General features: G+C 44.6%; 2 protein-coding genes across 2 annotated transcripts in view; one reads left to right on the top strand and one right to left on the bottom strand.

The window, feature by feature from the left end:
* tecpr2 (tectonin beta-propeller repeat containing 2) overlaps nt 1-15,504 on the top strand; it is a 32,896-nt gene extending 17,392 nt beyond the window's left edge. The window contains exons 14-27 of the mRNA XM_071526398.1: nt 870-1,106; nt 1,192-1,259; nt 1,687-1,802; nt 2,128-2,301; nt 4,145-4,325; nt 4,663-4,804; nt 5,300-5,525; nt 5,794-5,883; nt 6,082-6,179; nt 6,738-6,873; nt 11,127-11,275; nt 12,301-12,442; nt 12,658-12,807; nt 13,618-15,504. Of these exons, the coding sequence (XP_071382499.1) occupies nt 870-1,106; nt 1,192-1,259; nt 1,687-1,802; nt 2,128-2,301; nt 4,145-4,325; nt 4,663-4,804; nt 5,300-5,525; nt 5,794-5,883; nt 6,082-6,179; nt 6,738-6,873; nt 11,127-11,275; nt 12,301-12,442; nt 12,658-12,807; nt 13,618-13,769 (2,061 nt within the window). The 3' untranslated portion in view covers nt 13,770-15,504. The remainder of the gene's footprint in view (nt 1-869; nt 1,107-1,191; nt 1,260-1,686; nt 1,803-2,127; nt 2,302-4,144; nt 4,326-4,662; nt 4,805-5,299; nt 5,526-5,793; nt 5,884-6,081; nt 6,180-6,737; nt 6,874-11,126; nt 11,276-12,300; nt 12,443-12,657; nt 12,808-13,617) is intronic.
* Nucleotides 15,505-16,359: 855 nt separating this feature from the next.
* ankrd9 (ankyrin repeat domain 9) lies at nt 16,360-17,487 on the bottom strand. The gene has a single exon (XM_071526408.1). The coding sequence runs from the start codon at nt 17,367-17,369 to the stop codon at nt 16,470-16,472; it is 900 nt and encodes a 299-aa protein (XP_071382509.1). The 5' UTR covers nt 17,370-17,487; the 3' UTR covers nt 16,360-16,469.
* Between the last annotated feature and the right edge of the window lie 2,513 nt (nt 17,488-20,000).

Genomic DNA, 20,000 nt, shown 5'->3' with positions numbered 1-20,000 from the left:
GTGCACACTAAGGTTAGTTTAGGGTATGTTCTTAGGTGAAGTATAGACTAAAGTTAGGTATATACTCAGGTGAAGTATAGACTAAAGTTAGGTATATACTCAGGTGAAGTACAGACTTAAGTTAGGTATATACTCAGGTGAAGTATAGACTGAAGTTAGGTATGTTCTTAGGTGAAGTATCGACTAAAGTTAAGTATATACTTAGGTGAAGTGTAGACTATAGTTAGGTATATACTCAGGTGAAGTACAGGATAGACTAGAGCCCTGCACGGGACTGTTTTTTTAATCCCGTTCCCGCCCGTTCCCGCTGGATTTCTGACCATTACCGCCCGCTCCCGCAATGTGTGTGTTATTGACTGCCCGCTCCCGCCCACAGCAAAGTTAAAACTGCCCGCTCCCGCGAGATTTGCGTCGGATCCTGCGGGACCCGCGGGACCCGCGGGATTCCAATCCCAATGCAGTCCTCTAGTCCCACCTGTCGGTAATAACGTAGCGAAATTACATTCTAGTGACAACTGACAACTGAAAAATTTGTCCAAATGTCAGACTTGCTTTGCTTTGGTATTGTAATGACCTGCTTTGATTTTCTCTTCAACTGCATTTATTGACTCCATCTCCATCCTTCATCCTTCTGGTTAAATCCCGCCCACAGCAACGTTAAAACCACCCACTCCTGCGAGATTTGCGTTGGGTCCCGCGGGACCCGCGGGATCCCAATCCCAATGCAGGGCTCTAGTATAGACTACAGTTTGGTAAATACTCAGGTGAAGTAAATACTTAAGTTAGCTACACACCACAAGTTGTTGCTACTGAGGTTTTCAGGAAAGGGGAGTGGATTTTTCCTAAAGGAGTTTCCTCCTGGTTTCCAGGACGAAGACCTGCTGCCCCCTAGTGGCCTGGCTGACCAGATGTTCTACTCCACCATGTCCAGTCTGGGCAGACAGCGCAGTGACAGTGATGAAGAGGAGGACATCTACTGCCACACAGCGCCTTCTAGTGGCAGCGTGGGGGACGGCCTGAGCTGTCTGTCCATCCAGACAGACAGGAAGTTAGACAGACGGACAGACGAGGACAGACAGGACAAAGACAGAAACAAAGCTGACCAGGTGAGTGTGTTAACAGTTTTAAATAAACAGTGTTCAAGAAAATGAATCACTTGAATTAAAACGTGTCTGCACCTTCCTCTCCCAGCTGGCAGAAAGCTGGATGGGCTACTCGGGACCCGGATGTGGCATCCTGAGCCTGCAGGTGACTGACAGGTGAGTGACAGGTGACTGACAGGTAGGTCTGTAGGTGACTGACAGGTGACTGACAGGTGACTGACAGGTGACTGACAGGTAGGTCTGTAGGTGACTGACAGGTGATTGACAGGGAGGACTGTCTGTTCTATAAGTCTGTGGTTCTCAATCAGGTCCTCTGGCCCAGAGTCCTGGTGGACCTGATTGAGAACCACTGCTGTGAGTGAAGCTACACTGCAGACTGTTTTAGAGAAAAGACATCAGAGAGAGACTGAGGATCAGAGTCAGTTAGAGTGGAATCACCGGTGTAAAAGACTCAATATCTGATCCACCAGGTCACACATGTAAAAGGATTATATCACTGACAGATTATAACATCTGTAATTATTCACTGACAGATTATAACATCTGTAATTAAATGTATATTAAAGGGAAATGTACTTTGCAGGCATGTTTGGTGTCTGGACTTTAAAGGAGGGCTGTTCTGCAGCACGCTGCCTGAAACCGGTCTGAACTGGCAGCGGTTTGAAGACAACGTCCACCAGGTGGCGCTCTCCCCCTCAGGTCAGCCTCCCATACCAACACACTCTTCATCCAATTAAAAAAAAGTAATCATTTCTCCTGCCTTACCTCCCATTAATAGTATAGAAATGTAACCTTTGGTCAATCGTGTCACTTTCTAAACATTTCCTTGTTGAGATGACTTGCTAGTGGTTTCTCATGGTTCATCTCACTGTTACACACATCCAGATGACTTGTATAATACTGTGTAGTATAAACACTGTTACTGTGCATGGAGCAGTGGGGGGGACAGGCAGTAAAACAGACAGGTGGCTGTAGTTGTGGAGGTGGATGCTGACTGACTGACTGACTGACTGACTGTCTGTAGGGAGTCTGCTGTGGAAGGTGGAGCAGAAGAGCATGACGGCCTTCGCCTGCGCTAAAGTCTCCATGAAAGGAAAACGCCACTGGTACAAAGCTGTGGAACAAACCGCCTTTGTGGCTCTGAGTGACGACAGCGCCTGGATCATCAGGACCAACGGAGACCTGTACCTGCAGACAGGTGTGTGTGCGTGTGTGTGTGTGTGTGTGTGTGTGTGTGTGTGCGTGTGTGTGTGTGTGTGTCTGTGTCTGCAGCTGTAATGTATGTGTCTGACCAGCAGGGGTCCTCATGGTGTTTCAGTCCACTAACATCATCCATTCATCTCATTCATCTGCCTGTCGACTGCAGGAGGCGCTGTGGGATATAATAATCATATAATGATATAATGATCTAATATTATAATGTTATATTAATTTAATGCTATGATAATACAATGATATCATATTCTAATAGGTTAGAAGGGTTTTACTATATGTATATAACACTAGGTTAATTATATGTATATAAAACACTAGTTTCAACTACATGTATATAGGTTAATTGTATGTATATAGTTTAACATTAGGTTAACAACATTAGTTAATAAATATGAATCATCTTTAGTTACAACCTATATACATGTAGTTGAAACTAGTGTTTTATATACATATAATTAACCTAGTGTTATATACATATAGTAAAACCCTTCTAACCTATTAGAATATGATATCATTGTATTATCATAGCATTAAATTAATATAACATTATAATATTGGATCATTATATCATTATAATATTAGATCATTAGACCATTATATTATCATTACATCATTATAATATTACCCACATTCTGGTAGTATAAGGAGACTGTGTGTGTGTGTGTGTGTGTGTGTGTGTGTGTGTGTCTGTGAAACTTTGTACAGAATAAAACAAATCCAGCTTCAGTGCCATCTGTCAGTTCGATCAAACAGTAAATCTATAAAATCTATTATTATTATTATAAACTATTATAAAACCAGCTGGTGTCAGCAGAATAATTTACACTTATCATATAGAAAAAGGTTTTCCGCCTTCAGTGTTTATTCTGTTCATACGGTTTATACCGTTTACCGTTTATTTATGATCCTTCATATAAACAGTAAAGCTGTCACAGCATAGCAGCACATATAAGAACAAATCAAAATAAATCAAGATCATTATCACATTTTCTGACAGCTGATTTTATTTGAATTCAGTTTTCTCCGCTTCGGGGAGGAAGAAGCTCTGCTGAGCTGGACTGGGCGGGGGCAGAGTACTGGGAGTACTGGGAGTATTGGTAGTACTAGGAGTACTGGGAATACTGGGAGTTCTGCTAGTACTGGGAGTACTGGGAGTAGTAGGAGTACCGTTAATACCGGGAGTATTGGTAGTACTGGTAGTACTGGTATACTGGTAGTCATGGCAGTACTGTTAGTATTGGTAGTACTGGTATACGCTTACGTACCGATAGACGCGTCCTGTCAGCTGTACAACTGAATTCAAAATCTTACTGTTTGTTAATAAAAGCCTTACATGGTCTTGCATGTGATAACATCTATGAAATTCTGTATTCACTAGATCTAGATCTGGATCCACTGGCCAGGCTCTGCTGCCTGCCCCACCTGCTGAATCAAAGTCTGAGGCCGATCGAACCTTTCCTTTTAACATCAGATCGGCTCTTTCTCTTTGGCTTTTAAATATGTCTGAATTGTTGTTTTGCCATTTTACTGTACCTGTTTCATGTGTGTGTGTGTGTGTGTGTGTGTGTGTGTGTGTGTAATGGTTTCTGTTCTGTACAGCACTGTAAAGCACTTTGGAACAAACTAGTTTTTCTGTTAAAGCGCTCTATAAACAAAGTTGACTTGACCTGACAGTTGGCAGTTGGTTAGATGTTTTATACCTGGATTGTCAGATTTAATTTGTAAATCCTTTATTTTAACCTGGAATTTAAGATTAGATAGGTGACGTTGAAGTAATAAGAGCTTACAGTATATTTCTTCAGTGTCTCTCTCTCTCCGTCCATCAGGTCTGAGCGTGGATCGGCCGTGCGCCCGCTCGGTGAAGGTGGACAGCCCGTGTGTGTTCAGTCAGGTGTGTGTGGGGGGGGGCGTGGTCTGGGCGCTCAGCGAACACAAAGCGCTCTTCTACCGAGAAGGACTGAGCAGCTTCTGCTGCGAGGGAGAGAGCTGGAAGTACGACAAAGTCAGGTACTACTGCGATACTACTACTTAACACTACTGCATTTAACTTAAATACACAGACAGTTGGAAGTACTACAGTCAGGTAGTACTAGTTGTACTACTAGTCAATACTGGTAATATAAAATATGACTAGATCAGGTTTAACTGTTATTTTCTTGTTGACAGTACTACCAGCTTGTTAGCATCATTAGCATGGTTAGCATTCCTCACTGAAACCAGCGGGTGCAGTTAGCCTTAAGCTAACAGTGAGCAGCTGCTGTGAGGAGAGATGAGCTACTGAAATATGGATAATGTCATATTTGTGTGTGTGTGTGTGTGTGTGTGTGTGTGTGTGTGTGGGCAGCGAGGCCCAAGGTCTGGAGCTGATGTGCGTTGCCCTGGGAGACGGCGGCACCGCCTGGGCGCTGGACGCCAGCGGCAGCCTCTGGTTTCGAACCGGCATCTGTCCGTCCAGACCACAGGGGGCCGACGACCACTGGTGGCAGGTGGGTGTGTGTGTGTTGGAGTGTGTGTGTGTGTGTGTGTGTGTGTGTGAGTGTGTGTGTAGAAGAGGTAGGCTGTTATGTCTTGTTATAATCTGTTTCTGTGTGCCTTGCTCCTGATGTTAGTTCTGTATCATTCTGTTCTATGGCTGATTGTTGATCAGTTAGATCTAGACTGTGATGAAGAGCTGGAGAAAGACACAAACTTGAACTTGTGTGTGTGTGTGTGTGTGTGTGTGTGTGTGTGTGTGTGTGTGTGTGTGTTTTGTTTAAAGGATAATTCTGGTTCTTATTTTCCTAGTTTGATTGTGTTCAACATTTCATCACTTCAACAGCTTGTCTGTCTCTCCACCTGTCTGTCTGCAGATCAGTTTAACAGCCTGTCTGTCTCTCCACCTGTCTGTCTGCAGATCAATTTAACAGCCTGTCTGTCTCTCCACCTGTCTGTCTGCAGATCAGTTTAACAGCCTGTCTGTCTCTCCACCTGTCTGTCTGCAGATCAGTATTTCGGACTACGTGGTGTTCGACCAAGGCTCTCTGTTCCAGACGCTGCTGCAGGCGACGCAGAGCGTTGCCACGGTAACCAGGGCTCCGGTGGAGCGCGTGGTGGCGTTCCTGTCCCAGTACTCGCAGTGCCAGCCCAGCCTGGTCAGCGCCAGCAGCAGAGGAGTCTGGGTAGCCTCGGGACGAAACCACCTGCACCTCGCCAAGGGCAGCCTCGTGGGTCAGTACAGCACAGTAGAATACAGTAGAAAAAAAGCAGAGTAGACTAGAATAGCGGTGATACATGACACCTTCTGATGCTCTTGGACAGATCAGCAGTGATGTAACCTGGGGTCATCGGGTCGGGGAATGAAGAATAGAAAACTAAAGCGGAGTCAAATTTAGCAAAGAATAGAATAGAAATGCTAAGTAGAACAGATTATTTTTTGAACTGTTGTTTAGTTTCTGTTTTTAGTTTCTGATCTGTTGTTTTTGTTTGGTTCCATCAGGAACGTTCTGGCAGAACGTTGTTCCCAGAGGAACCGTCTCAGCCACCAGATGGACCTTCATCACTTCCTCACCTGTTCCTCACAGAGAAGGTAAGACACACACACACACACACACACACACACACACACACCAAACACACTAAACACACACACACTCTTTCTCTAGACATACCAATAACCTTTCTGTGTGTGTGTGTGTGTGTGTGTGTGTGTGTGTGTGTGTGTGTGTGTGTGTGTGTGTGTGTGTGTGTGTGTGTGTGTGTGTGTGTGTGTGTGTGTGTGTGTCAGGTACGTTCCTGTGGTTGGCTCAGAGCAGGAAGGATCTGTTCTGTGTTTGGGACCAAGATGGAGAACTTCGTCCTTCTTCAGTCCCTCTGCCACCCGAGGTAGAGAGACATAAATATACACAGAGAGAGAGAGAGAGAGAGAGACAAAGAGAGAGACAAAGAGAGAGAGAGGGGGAGAGAGACACAGAGAGAGAGAGGGTGTACCTATTACCTCCATTTCTCTCCTTCATTCTGTAATATTTTACTTTAATCTACTCTGTTTATAATTTACAGAGAGAGAGAGAGGGAGACAGAGAAGGAGACAGAGGGAGAGAGAGAGAGAAAGAGGGTGTAGCTATCACCTCCATTTCTCTCTCCTTCATTCTGTAATATTTTACTTTAATCTACTCTGTTTATAATTTACAGAGAGAGAGAGAGAGGGAGACAGAGAGAGAAGGAGGGAGACAGAGAAGGAGACAGAGGGAGAGAGAGAGAGAGAGAGGGTGTAGCTATCACCTCCATTTCTCTCTCCTTCATTCTGTAATATTTTACTTTAATCTACTCTCTGTTTATAATTTTACTCTCCTCTACTGACTCTAATGATATTCTATGAGATTCTCCTGTGTTCTACTGTCTCTATTGATAGTTTCCTGTGTTCTACTGTGTGTTGGTCGTCAGGTGGAGCTCAGTCAGCTCTCCGCCTGTCAGGACGCTCTGTGGGGTTTGGATTCTCACGGGCGAGTTCACATCCGCACGCTGTCCACTTCCTGTCCCGCCGGCCTGAGCTGGACGCCGCTCGACCTCAGTCAGCTGGGTAGGATGCTGTGGGGGTGGGGGGGGTCGGGGGGGTCGGGGGGGGGGGGGGCTAGGTCACCAGTACACAGCTCGCCGGGTCGTGAGAGTCCAATTTAGTGTTTTCTAACACACTCGAACAGTTTTGTACTCTACAGCAGTGGTTCTCAGCGTGGGATCCGGGGACCAACAGGGGTCCTTGAGGGGGTTCCCGGGGGTCACCAGCAAATTGATAAAGTGTTAAACTTAATTTACAAGAAGTTAACACAATTAGAGAATGTAGAAGAATGACTGTTCTGATCTGTTATCTCTCTACCTGCAATACAGACAGTCATGGAGTTCTGGACAAAATCAAATCTGACAATAAAATATTCTCAGATTTGGGTCTGAGAGACAAAATCTCATCATGGGGGTCCGTGGCTCTAATGTGGACTAAATTAGGAGAATCGCTGCTCTAAAATTCAATTGAAGAAATATTTTGTATTAAATCATTTAAAGGATAAGCACAAGATAAGGCCAACCTTAAAGGGTAACTTCGGTATTTTTCAACCTGGACCCTATTTTCCCAACTGCGGGTGTCTAAGTAACTAATGGGGACAACAATTTTTGAAATTGGTCCAGTATTGAGCGAGATCGCTTCAGCCGGCAGCCGCCAAACGGGCTGCAGTGTGATCCGACGGGCAAATGAACCGTCAGTGTACGTCCACTAAAAGTGCTTGTTTTGTTTTTGCCACTGACCGGCTCAGATTGTTATTATAAGTGTCTGACAACATTATGGAAAGGACCCGATACAGAAATGAAACGTACTTCCTTACCTTTAGCCAGAGCCGTTCTGCCTTCAGCTCTTCATCCGTATACTCTGGCTCAAATAAATACGGGCGGCCATCGAATTCAAAGCCCTCTTCCACGTTGTCGAAATCAGCTAAATATTCAGCCATGACTTAGAAAATATTTTAGATAACACTGAGCTACGATTTCTGTACTCCAACACAACAAACTCCCCCCGGCACTCCTCTCTCTTTCGCGGCTGCCGGCTGAAGCGATCTCGCTCAATACTGGACCAATTTCAAAAATTGTTGTCGCCATTAGTTACTTAGACACCCGCAGTTGGGAAAATAGGGTTGAAAAATACCGAAGTTACCCTTTAACAGAACTGATGACATTATGAAACTGTTAAATAATGATGATGGTGATGGTGATGGTGATGGTGATGATGATGATGATGATGATGATGCAATATCTCAGACTCGGAGGATCCAGGGATTCCAAGCAAAAAAATGTTGTTTCCGTTCTGTCAGCACAATGACAGAATGAATGAGAATATTGTGATAACACGTTTCACTTTTATTTAGAATTATACAATTATCTACTAAATCATATTTTCACAAGTGGAGCCTGTGGAGTTTGGGATTCCTTCATATGAAAAGGTTTGGGAGGCAAACACCTTTTTAGATTTATAACTAATAAGAGCAGACTGAAGAATCTACATATTCTTCTTCTTCTTCTTCTTTTTCTTCTTCTTCATCTTCTTCTTGTTCTTCTTCTTCTTCTTCTTCTTCGTCTTCTTGTTCTTCTTCTTCTTGTTCTTCTTCTTGTTCTTCTTTGTCTTCTTCGTCTACTTCTTGTTCTTGTTCTTCTTGTTCTTCTTCTTCGTCTTCTTTGTCTTCTTCGTCTTCTTCTTCTTCTTCTTGTTCTTCTTGTTCTTCTTATATTATTAAACACATTATTTATGTTCTGAATGTAACTGCACAACTCTGCTGTAGATCTACAGACAATCAGCACAGACTTTGATGGTCAAAGACATGAGAATTTAGTCAATCCCCATGTATTTCAGTTAAGGAACAGCGATGCGTCCAACTTCACCACTCAATAACTCAGCTTCTGATTGGTTTATCAACTCGACCAAGGTATCCACTGACAGCTACAGTTCTTCTCGTCAAAACTACAGGAATACAGGAATATTCTGCACCCAACGGCAGATAAATAATCATACAAAAAGTTCGAGGAAAACAAAAAGATCGACCAAACATGACAAACATTTGAATGAACAGAATGTACCCATTTTTCCAGATGACAGCTTCTCCAATCTGCTGAAGACAGTCAGCTCAGCACTGTGTGTGTGTGTGTGTGTGTGTGTGTGTGGGGTGGGGGGGTAGTTGGGTCATCTGACACATGAGACGAGACATTGCCCCCCACCACACACACACACACACACACACACACACAGCTGTGTTTATTTTTCAGATTGACAGGTGGGACTTGCATAACAAGTTTGTAACTGACTTCTAGATTGAAGCAAGATGTCAAAGTTCAAGACGGGAAGTGTGTGTGTGTGTGTGTGTGTGTGTGTGTGTGTGTGTGTGTGTGTGTGTGTGTGTGTGTTTGTAGCAGTAAGGACTTGCATACGTGCGTCACACTGTAACCTGATGGGGCGGGGGGGGGGGCTGTTTTTAGTCCCTCTGCCCTTCTCACTATCAGTCACCACATGACTGCCTGTCTGTCTGCCTGCCTGTCTGTCTGTCTCTACCATCACTCAGCCTTGTAAACGTATCAGTGAGGTTGTTGTCGTATCAAGAGTTTTCACATGCAGATAGCATTCCACAGACAGGCTCATATCCCAGTTAACCAGTTAGACAGTTGTCCCAGTTAACCAGTGAGACAGTTAGACAGTTGTCCCAGTTAGACAGACAGTGAACCAGTTAGACAGTTAACAAGTTGGACACTTGTCCCAGTTACCAGTTGTCCCAGTTAACCAGCTAGACAGTTGTCCCAGTTAGACAGACAGTTAACAAGTTGGACACTTGTCCCAGTTACCTGTTGTCCCAGTTAACCAGTTAGACAGTTGTCCCAGTTAGACAGACAGTTAACAAGTTGGACACTTGTCCCAGTTACCTGTTGTCCCAGTTAACCAGTTAGACAGTTGTCCCAGTTAGACAGACAGTTAACCAGTTAGACAGTTGTCCCAGTTACCAGTTGTCCCAGTTAACCAGTTAGACAGTTGTCCCAGTTACCAGTTGTCCCAGTTAACCAGTTAGACAGTTGTCCCAGTTAGTCAGATGTTAATGTTGTACGGTTATCCCAGTTAAAATATACACTATGGTTATGTAGCCAGTGTTTCCCCAGTTAAATAACTGAGCATATTTTACTTGTTAATTGGATATATTTAAAGTCAATAGGTGTAAGCAGCTGGTAAAAGGAACAGGGAGGAAATGTATTCAGACTGTTTATACACTGGAAATACTGGTGATGTCACTTTTGCCTTCTGATAACATGAAGTGGTCGTTCTGCTTTAAGAACATATGTGTTACCGTTACATCATCAATGTTAAATGTTACATTACTAGTAATATATTATCGGTGATAAACTATAAAACCTCAAAAACTATAAAAGTGGTTAGACTGGAAATACTGATGGATGGATTTCCATTTGTACCTTTGAAATACAAATTGATACAAATACTGTTGTATGTTTCATATTTCTGCAAGCCTATATGTTTCTACATCAACAGCATGTTGGTCAGGCTGTCACTCACAGGTCAAAGGTCAGCTGGCAGGTTATTAATAAACCGGTCAGTCAGCTTTGAAATGTGAGACTGTGTTGCCAAAAACACACCGACCTGGAATCTGGTCATGTTCCAGCTCTCTGCTTCCCAGCATGCAGCTGTGGTCAACTGGGACGAGCTAAATGTAGACCAAGTGAACATCATGTAGACCAGGTGAAGTTCAGGTAGACCAGGTGAAGTTCAGGTAGACCAGGTGAAGTTCAGGTAGACCAGGTGAAGTTAAGGTAGACCAGGTGAACATCATGTAGACCAAGTGAACTTCAGGTAGACCAGGTGAACCTCATGTAGACCAGGTGAACTTCATGTAGACCAGGTGAACATCATGTAGACCAAGTGAGCTTCAGGTAGACCAGGTGAACATCGTGTAGACCAGGTGGACATCATGTAGACCAGGTGAACCTCATGTAGACCAGGTGAACATCAGGTAGACCAGGTGAACATCATGTAGACCAGGTGGACATCATGTAGACCAGGTGAACCTCATGTAGACCAGGTGAACATCATGTAGACCTCAGGTAAATCTCAGGGCCTGATGGTCTTACTTTTTACAAAAGATGTTGTCGATTGGCTTCCACTGTTGATAATAAAATTAAGATAATGATGTGTGTATCCTGCATACTGAATCCTGTGTGTGTGTGTGTGTGTGTGTGTGTGTGTGTGTGTGTGTGTGTGTGTGTGTGTGTGTGTGTGTGTGTGTGTGTGTGTGTGTATAGGTGCAGTGCGGCTGGTCAGTGTGTGTTGTGGCAGTCAGAACGTCTGGGCGGTGGACGGTCGCGGCATCGTCTACTTCCGGGTTGGAACCCAACCGCTGAACCCCAGTATGATGCTGCCGGCCTGGATCTATATCGAACCACCTGTACAGGTAACACACACACACACACACACACACACACACACACACACCCACACACACACCCACCCATCCATCCATCTGTTTTCTAGCTAGCTGCAGCTCCTCCTCCCAGGCATGCTGGGAGTGTAGTTCCTCCAGTGTGTCCTGGGTCTCCTCCCAGTCGGGTCAGTACACCGCCAAAGGGAGGAGGGAGGGGGAGGGAGGGGGGGGGGCATCTTTACCAGGAGCTTGAACCTCAACTGGCTCCTCTCAGTGTGGAGGAGCCAGAACTTGGTCACAGAAGACCAACAACACACTGCTCAGGTTCAGATCAGGAGGCTGTTCCTCCTCATCAAACATCTCCAGGTTTCACAGTTGTTGCCAACTTGAGCGTTGAAGTCGTAGTTCTTTAGGACTGTGGAGTCCTAATAAACTACAACCCCCATGGTCCATGCTGCAGATCCTGATCACAACAGATCTGGACTGATCTAAAGTCTTGAGATCACTGCGTTTTCCTACTGGAAGAAAGTCTTCGGCCATGAAGAGACGGACCGTTCAGGAAGGTTCAGGTTCTTTGTTCAGATGAAGCTCAGTTGGTTCTAAGGAGCTAAATGTGACACCAAGCAGGAAGAATCCATGGACTCATGTTGTTAACTGTTAGCTTGTTGTTCATCAGACAGGTGGTGCTCCTCTGACCTCTGACCTCTGATCAACCTGACTGGATGGTCTTTGGTTTTTGGCAATATTCTCTTATTCAACCATCAGAGTTAAAGTGGCTGAAATCAACATTTAGTGGAACAGGGAATGCTTTATGTTCATGCTGTCTGTCTCTCTGTCTGCCCCTCTCTCTCTGTCTGTCTCTCTGTCTGTATCTCTCTCTCTGTCTGTCTCTCTGTCTGTATCTCTCTCACTCTGTCTCTCTGTCTCTCTCTCTCTCTCTCTCTCTCTCTCTCTGTCTGTCTCTCCTACCTGTCTCTCTCCGTCTGTCTGCCTCTCTCTCTCTGTCCGTCTCTCAACCTGTCCCTCTCTCTCTCTCCACCTGTCTGTCTCTCCAGCCTGTCGGTGTGCAGCTGCTCAGTATTCACACCAGTCCTAATGACCGGATGCTCTGGGCGATCGACAACAGAGGGAGCGTGTTCGTCCGGACCGGACTGAGCGACGAGATGCCAGTCGGTACAGACTGGGAGCTGGTGCCAGGTGAGGACCTGTCTGTCTGTCTGCACCTGTCTGTCTGTACCTGCTCTGTCTGTCTGTCTGTCTGTACCTGTCTGTCTGTCTGTCTGTACCTGCTCTCTACTGTCTGTCTACTGTCTGTCAGATGTCTAGTCTATGCTGCTTAATGTGAATGTATAATGTATAATAATATATAAACCTGTGTGTGTGTGTGTGTGTGTGTGTGTGTGTGTGTGCAGGCCTGGCGGTCAGTCAGCTGGTCCTCAGCAGTCGGACAGTTTGGGTTCGCTGTCTGAATGGAGACGTGGCTCGGCGGTACGGCGTCGCTGACAGAAACCCAGCGGGAGACTACTGGAAGAAAATACCTGGGAGTGCCAACTGGTTAACTGGTGAGTCAACTGGTCAGACTGGTTAACCGTTAGATGGTGTGGCAGCTAACCGGTTAAAGGATCAGTTCATCGATTATGTTCCTCTATATATCTCCTCTCTTCCTCCTGTAGCTGTTGGACCCACAGACAGTTTTGTCTCCAGTCAGCTGTCAGTTGAAGCTCCGCTGCCTCTTGCTGCAACAATGAGTCCAAACTGTTTGTCAGAATATTCCAGAAAAGCCGTTTGTGTCTCCACAGCAGAGAGGAAACAGACTCAGTTCCTCCGTTACGCAACTTTCACTAATCAGGAAATCACAGAACTATTTTTCTCTGCCGCAGCACAGAGCGCTGTGGGGTGAAAGGCGGTTCCTGGCGGAGCGATCTGGTTCCGGACGGTCGGGTCGGATCGTAAACGGTAGAGTTCGGTAGAAGACGATCCGCCGGGGGGGAAACGGTCGGTGCCGCCGCTTTCCGGGCCGCGGAGAGAAATACGTCGGTCGCTCTCCGTGTCGTTTTCACAGACTGAAGACTGCTGTGACAAACAGTTTGGACTCTTTGTTGCAGCAACTGACAGCTGACTGGAGACAATACTGTCTGTGGGTCCAACAGCTACAGGAGGAAGAGAGGAGTTATATAGAGGAGCAAAATCACTGAACTGATCCTTTAACTTGTCAGACTGGTTAGATGATGGTCACCAGTGTGTGTGTGTGTGGTACAGATAGAGCGATGTGAGACTGTCCTGTAACTGAAAGTTCACAGGTTCAAACCCTGAAACAGCTGACATGTCCATTAAGTCTCTCTCTCTCTCTCTCTCTCTCTCTCTCTCTCCAGTCACTCCAGAGGACGAGTTATGGGCGGTCACTCAGATTGGTGGTTTGTCTCGTCGGCTGACAAAGCTCCTCCCCCAGAGCCCCACTAAGCCCCGCCCCTCAGCCGCCTCCCTAAGTGGAGACGACCTGGACGACGAATGGGAGCTCATCTAATTAGTGACGTCACCAAACTTCCTGCTGAAATGTCGCCACGGAAACCTGCCTGTTTAGTGTTGGCTGTCTGAACTGGAATCACCTCACAACCTTTTAGAGGTGTAGGGCATTGTGACGTCACTGTGACATCACTTCCTTCTTCCTGAAATGACAAGACAGAACAGGAAGTGGGCTGTCTGATGTCACAGCTGGACCAACACTGAACAGACACTGATGACATCACTTCCTCCTGATGTACACCCAACTTCCTTTGGCATTAAAGTTAGAGGATGGCACCAATATGGCTGCTAGCTGAAGCCTCACGGCATTCTGGGTCAAACAAGATGGCCGCCACAGAAGGAGCCCAGATGGATGCTGGGAGATGAAGTGAACTGTGACTGAATCCATTTTATTAGGAAGCACTTTACTCACAATGTGGTTTCATTTGACAGAAGTGTGTGTGTGTGTGTGTGTGTGTGTATGTGTGTGTGTGTGTGTGTGTGTGTGTGTGTGCGTGCGTGCGTGTGCGTGTGCGTGTGCGTGCACATGTTTCCTGCTTCCTGTTCTATCTTGTTTTGAACTGCTTTAATACTAAATTACATTCATATCATTTGAATTCAGTCAATCTGGTTTAGTCTGGTCTGGTCTGGTTTAGTCTGGTCTGGTTCTGAGACTAAATCTGGATATTGAAGGGACATTTCACTGCAGTGGAACTTGAGTTCATACATTCAGATGTTTCCCTCTGGACAGGCAGGTAAATAGCTATCATGTAATAACATTAATAACCTTTAATAACACGTAATAACACTTAATAACATGTAATAACCTTTAAGAACTTGTAATGATAGATTCAATAGGTGAAGGTTAAACAGTTTCAGATGATGTGGGAACTGCTTTAGATGGTTGACAGCCTGAAGGTTAGCTAGCTGTGGGTTAGATCAGGAGAAACTCAGTTCTGCTGCAGTCCAGACCGACCTGAACTGGACCAGGAGCAACATGTCGAAGCAACATGTTGAAGCAACGTAGATGACGACATTTTGACCAACAATATGGTTTTCATGATGATTTTGTTCCCTGGTATCCACTTTGATTCCAGTTGCCAGTTCCTCTGTTGTGGGCAACGTTGCCCGTCTCCATTGCCTCATATAGTTGCCCACCTGTCTGTCTACTTGTCTGACTGAAGTACCGCTGATGGTTCTGTCAGTACAATCTATTGGACTAAACCTGCCTGTCCGTCTCACGGTTACCACGGCAACAGGCGGGGGAAACACCCACCTACTGGAACTCTTTTGTGAAAAAGTGTAAAAATCAAATTGAGGACAATTGAAATGTAACTTTATTGACATGTGTATCTGCTCTGTAGTGAACGCTGGTAGTCTGTAACTCATCTCCTGCTGTGTGACCTGGAGGAAACAGGAGCGCTTGGTTTCACTTTCAGCCTCCAAACAGGGAAACACTGAAGATAAATCAAGCGCGCCTGAAGAGATTTCTCCAAGCTTTAGGTTCAAGTCGCTTCAGTTTTAATACGGACAGTTTCCATGTCCAAACTATCAGGAGCGCTTCATTAGGACGAGCTGCAGATCTCACTGACTCTGTTGCCATAGAAACAGACTGGAGTCTCACCAGTGTTATAATGGGATGGCTCCGGTCTGACCAGTACAGCTCTATCATCTGTCATGTTACTGTAAGCTGATTGGTAAGATGCTTCGCTGCAGACCAATAGGAATATGCCGCTGTGTGTAAGTTACCTGTGTTGTTGGGGGGGGGTCCACTTCCTCTTCCTCTTCCTTAATAAAAACCTTAATAAAGATCTTTACACACTACCAACTTCCTTAAAGAAGCATTAAGTCAGTTTTCCTGCCTCACATCAATATATTTATATATACTGAATACATGCAGGTATATTCATGTAGGCCTATTGTATATATAGTAATATATCAATTCATGTGTATATGCATGTATATATATATATATATATATATATATACACATATATACATATGTATACACACTGTATAGTTATATTTATACACTATATGCAGTAACATATACTGTATCTACAGTATGTATACATATTGTATATAGAGCTGCAACGATTAATCGATTAGTTGTCAACTATTAAATTAATCGCCAACTATTTTGATAAACGATTAATCGGTTTGAGTAATTTTTTAAGAAAAAGAAGTGAAAAAATTCTCTTATTCCAGCTTCTTAAATGTGAATATTTTCTGGTTTCTTTCCTCCTCTATGACAGTAAACTGAATATCTTTGGGTTGTGGACAAAACAAGACATTTGAGGACGTCATCTTGGGCTTTGGGAAACACTGATCCACATTTTTCACCATTTTCTGACATTTTATAGACCAAACAACTAATCGATTAATCGAGAAAATAATCGACAGATTAATCGACAATGAAAATAATCGTTAGTTGCAGCCCTAATTGTATATTTTATGCATATATGCAGCAATGAGTTACCTGTGTATATATATATGTAGCTATATACAGTATGTGTATATATATATTTCTAAACCTGTGTCTCCTCACTAACCTGACGTTGACTGTCAGCAGAATTGATCAGCAGTTTAACAACTTTATACACAACTCTTTATTTACATGACATCATCAACAATCAACACACAACAGCCAATCACAGTAGTTCTGTGGGGATTCTGTCCCTCGTTTCCACGGCAACCAAACCCGATCGTCTCCTGTTTGGGCCTACCAGGTCTCAGACAGCCTGAAGTCCAGAGGTTTCAGGAAGTCCGGCAGGGCGTCCAGCTGTCCCGGGACGGCCCGGGTCAGAGTCTGCATGGCCTGGACGAACAGGGACGGCGGCGCGAGGCCGGCCAGCCAGCGGAACGCTTCGTTTCCCAGCAGCCTTTGCCACAGCTGCGGCTCCTGCTGCAGGAAGGGCAGTCTGGGCAGTTTGGGCATGAACAGCAGCAGGTATCCCACACACACCTGCTGCCCGCGCGCCTCGGCCACCATGTTGGAAGAGTCCTGCCGCATCCGTTGCAGTAAACAGTCCAGCGGGCTTTCCCTCGTGCGGTCCGTCAGATACGGGCACGCACCGTGCACGAGCAGCAGCAGCAGACACTCCGGGCGCACGAGGTCGCACGCCAGGTGAACCGCGGTTTTTCCCGCGTCCGCAGAATGCGCGCACCCGCCGCGGCTGTCCAGGTAGTTCCGGCGCGCGCTCTCGGTGGAGAAGTCCTTGAGCGCGTCCACGATCATCCCGAGCACGGAGATCCGGTTGTAGCGCACGGCCACGGACAGGTGCGGCGCGCCGGAAGCCGGGCAGCAGCAGAAACTACGACCGGGCGCGCCGAGCGCGCTCACAGAGTACCTGTTCAGCAGGTAGCGTGCGTACTGCTGGTGGTCGTGCACGACCGCGTACAGCAGAGCCTCCGAGGGGGTGAACGCGCACGCCCGGCCGTCCTCCCAGTGGAAAACCTCCATGGTCCGCATATCCTCCAGCAGCCAGACCGGGAGCAGATCCCGCACCGCGCGGTAGAAGGCGAAGGAAGTCCGCTCGCACTGCCGCTCCGACTGGGAGCCGGACCGGGAGCCGGACCAAACGGACCAGGAACCGGACTGGGAGCCCAGGTCCCACGGCATTCTGCTACTGGGATCAAACCAGTTCAGCTGGAAGACTGCAGTCCATCAGAACAAATATAGTCAGGAGGACAGGAGGAGGGAGACTGACTGTCTGTCTGTCCGTCTGCCTGACTGTCTGTTTATCTGTTTGTTGTCTCAGCTGTGTCTCAAACCCCTGTCCTAGGCTTGCTCCAGTCTTTTATAGCACCGCCCGCCCCGCCCCGCCCCTCTCCTCCGCCCCCGGCAGAGCAGCGCCATGTGAGGCTGTTTGTTTTGGGAGTCCGGCCGCCCCGTGTCGGGTGTCCCGCATAGCGAACATAGTGGACATAGCGGGGCGGGTACAGCAGCTTATATAATGTAGAGCAGTCAGATGATTCCAAACTATTAAAATACTTTACATTCAATATTAAAACACATTACAGAGATGTATATTTATATTGTTTTCCTACCTTATTGATCATACTGTTCATTCAGCTTTTTGATGTAATCAATCATACTGTTCAATTAGCTTATTGATATGATCAATAATACTGTTCAATTAGCTTATTGATATGTGACCATACTGTTCAAATAGCTTATTGATATGTCACCATACTGATCAAATAGCTTATTGATATGTGATCATAGAGTTCAATCAGTAGCCTGCAATGATTGCAGAACAGGGTTAGAACTGTCATCTGGCTTGTGTGTGTGTGTGTGTGTGTGTGTGTGGAGGGGGGGGGGGGGGGGGGGTGTAACTAGGCCACAGTGGTTTGTTTACTGCTGAGCAGACAGACTCATAACACTTCTACATGTCAGTGCAACACTGCAATACACACACAACACACAGTAAGACACATCTTGTACATCACCTTAACACATTTATTATTCAGTGCTGAAGTGAAGTATGGCAGTCAGCTGCATCAACACAGTGGGGAGTTACAGTTAGTGTTAGTATTAGACTTAATGTTAGAGTTAGAGTCAATGTTGGTTAGACTTAGTGTTAGAGTTAGAGTCAATGTTAGTTAGACTTAGTGTTAGAGTTAGAGTCAATGTTAGTTAGACTTAGTGTTAGAGTTAGAGTCAATGTTAGTTAGACTTAGTGTTAGAGTTCCTGCGACTGAGTCACTGTCCCCCGTCTGTCTGTCAGACAGAGGGGCGGGGCCATGTCTCACCAAGCTCCTCCCCCATCACTCCTGCAGTTTGAGCGTCTTACAGACAAATCTGAAGAAAACATCTTATTCAGTAAGTTAATATTTTTTGTCTTGCAGACATTTTGACCTAGAATGTTTTGGAGGCAACTCCATAAGCAATGGCTATGTGCAGCTGCTGTGGCCTTTACTCACAGACAACGAAGTAACCTGCAGCGTATTGCAGACAAATTAATTGCTTGTTAATGTTAGGTAGTCAGTGTTAGTGTTAGCTAGTTAGTTTATGTTAGTGCTAATGTTAATGTTAGGTAGTGTTAGCTAGTTAGTTTATGTTGGACTTAGTGTTAATGTTAGCTAGTTAATGTTAGCTAGTTAGTTTATGTTAGAGTTAGCGTTAATATTAGCTAGTTAATGTTAGCTAGTTAGTTTATGTTAGTGTTAATGTTAGCTAGTTAATATTAGCTAGTTAGTTTATGTTAGAGTTAGCGTTAATGTTAGCTAGTTAATGTTAGCTAGTTAGTTTATGTTAGAGTTAGCGTTAATGTTAGCTAGATAATGTTAGCTAGTTAGTTTATGTTGGAGTTAGCGTTAATGTTAGCTAGTTAATGTTAGCTAGTTAGTTTATGTTGGAGTTAGCGTTAATGTTAGTTAGTTAGTGTTAGCTAGTTAGTTTATGTTAGAGTTAGCGTTAATGTTAGCTAGTTAATGTTAGCTAGTTAACGTTAGCTAGTTAGTTTATGTTCGAGTTAGTGTTAATGTTAGCTAGTTAATGTTAGCTAGTTAGTTTATGTTGGAATTAGTGTTAATGTTAGTTAGTTAATGTTAGCTAGTTAGTTTATGTTAGAGTTAGCATTAATGTTAGCTAGTTAATGTTAGCTAGTTAGTTTATGTTAGAGTTAGTGTTAATGTTAGCTAGTTAATGTTAGCTAGTTAATGTTAGCTAGTTAGTTTATGTTCGAGTTAGTGTTAATGTTAGCTAGTTAATGTTAGCTAGTTAGTTTATGTTCGAGTTAGTGTTCATGTTAGCTAGTTCATGTTAGCTAGTTAGTTTATGTTGGAATTAGTGTTAATGTTAGCTAGTTAATGTTAGCTAGTTCGTTTATGTTAGTTAGCATTAATGTTAGCTAGTTAATGTTAGCTAGTTCGTTTATGTTAGAGTTAGCGTTAATGTTAGCTAGTTAATATTAGCTAGTTAACGTTAGCTAGTTAGTTTATGTTCGAGTTAGTGTTAATGTTAGCTAGTTAATGTTAGCTAGTTAGTTTATTTTGGAATTAGTGTTAATGTTAGCTAGTTAATGTTAGCTAGTTAGTTTATGTTAGAGTTAGCGTTAATGTTAGCTAGTTAATGTTAGCTAGTTAGTTTATGTTAGAGTTAGTGTTAATGTTAGCTAGTTACTTTATGTTAGAGTTAGCGTTAATGTTAGCTAGATAATGTTAGCTAGTTAGTTGATGTTGGAGTTAGTGTTAATGTTAGCTAGTTAATGTTAGCTAGTTAGTTTATGTTGGAGTTAGTGTTAATGTT

Source organism: Centroberyx affinis, unplaced genomic scaffold (genome assembly GCF_046629955.1).
Source record: "Centroberyx affinis isolate AG114_WGS23_722 - 3 ecotype Tasmania unplaced genomic scaffold, CSIRO-AGI_Caff_v1 ptg001409l_1, whole genome shotgun sequence".
In the NCBI taxonomy this organism is placed as follows: domain Eukaryota; kingdom Metazoa; phylum Chordata; class Actinopteri; order Beryciformes; family Berycidae; genus Centroberyx; species Centroberyx affinis.
This window is presented reverse-complemented; position numbering and strand designations above follow the sequence as displayed.

What these genes read in the sequence shown, in the direction of transcription:
- ankrd9 (XM_071526408.1), bottom strand. Translation starts at nt 17,369, where the DNA reads ATGCCGTGGGACCTGGGCTCCCAGTCCGGTTCCTGGTCCGTTTGGTCC.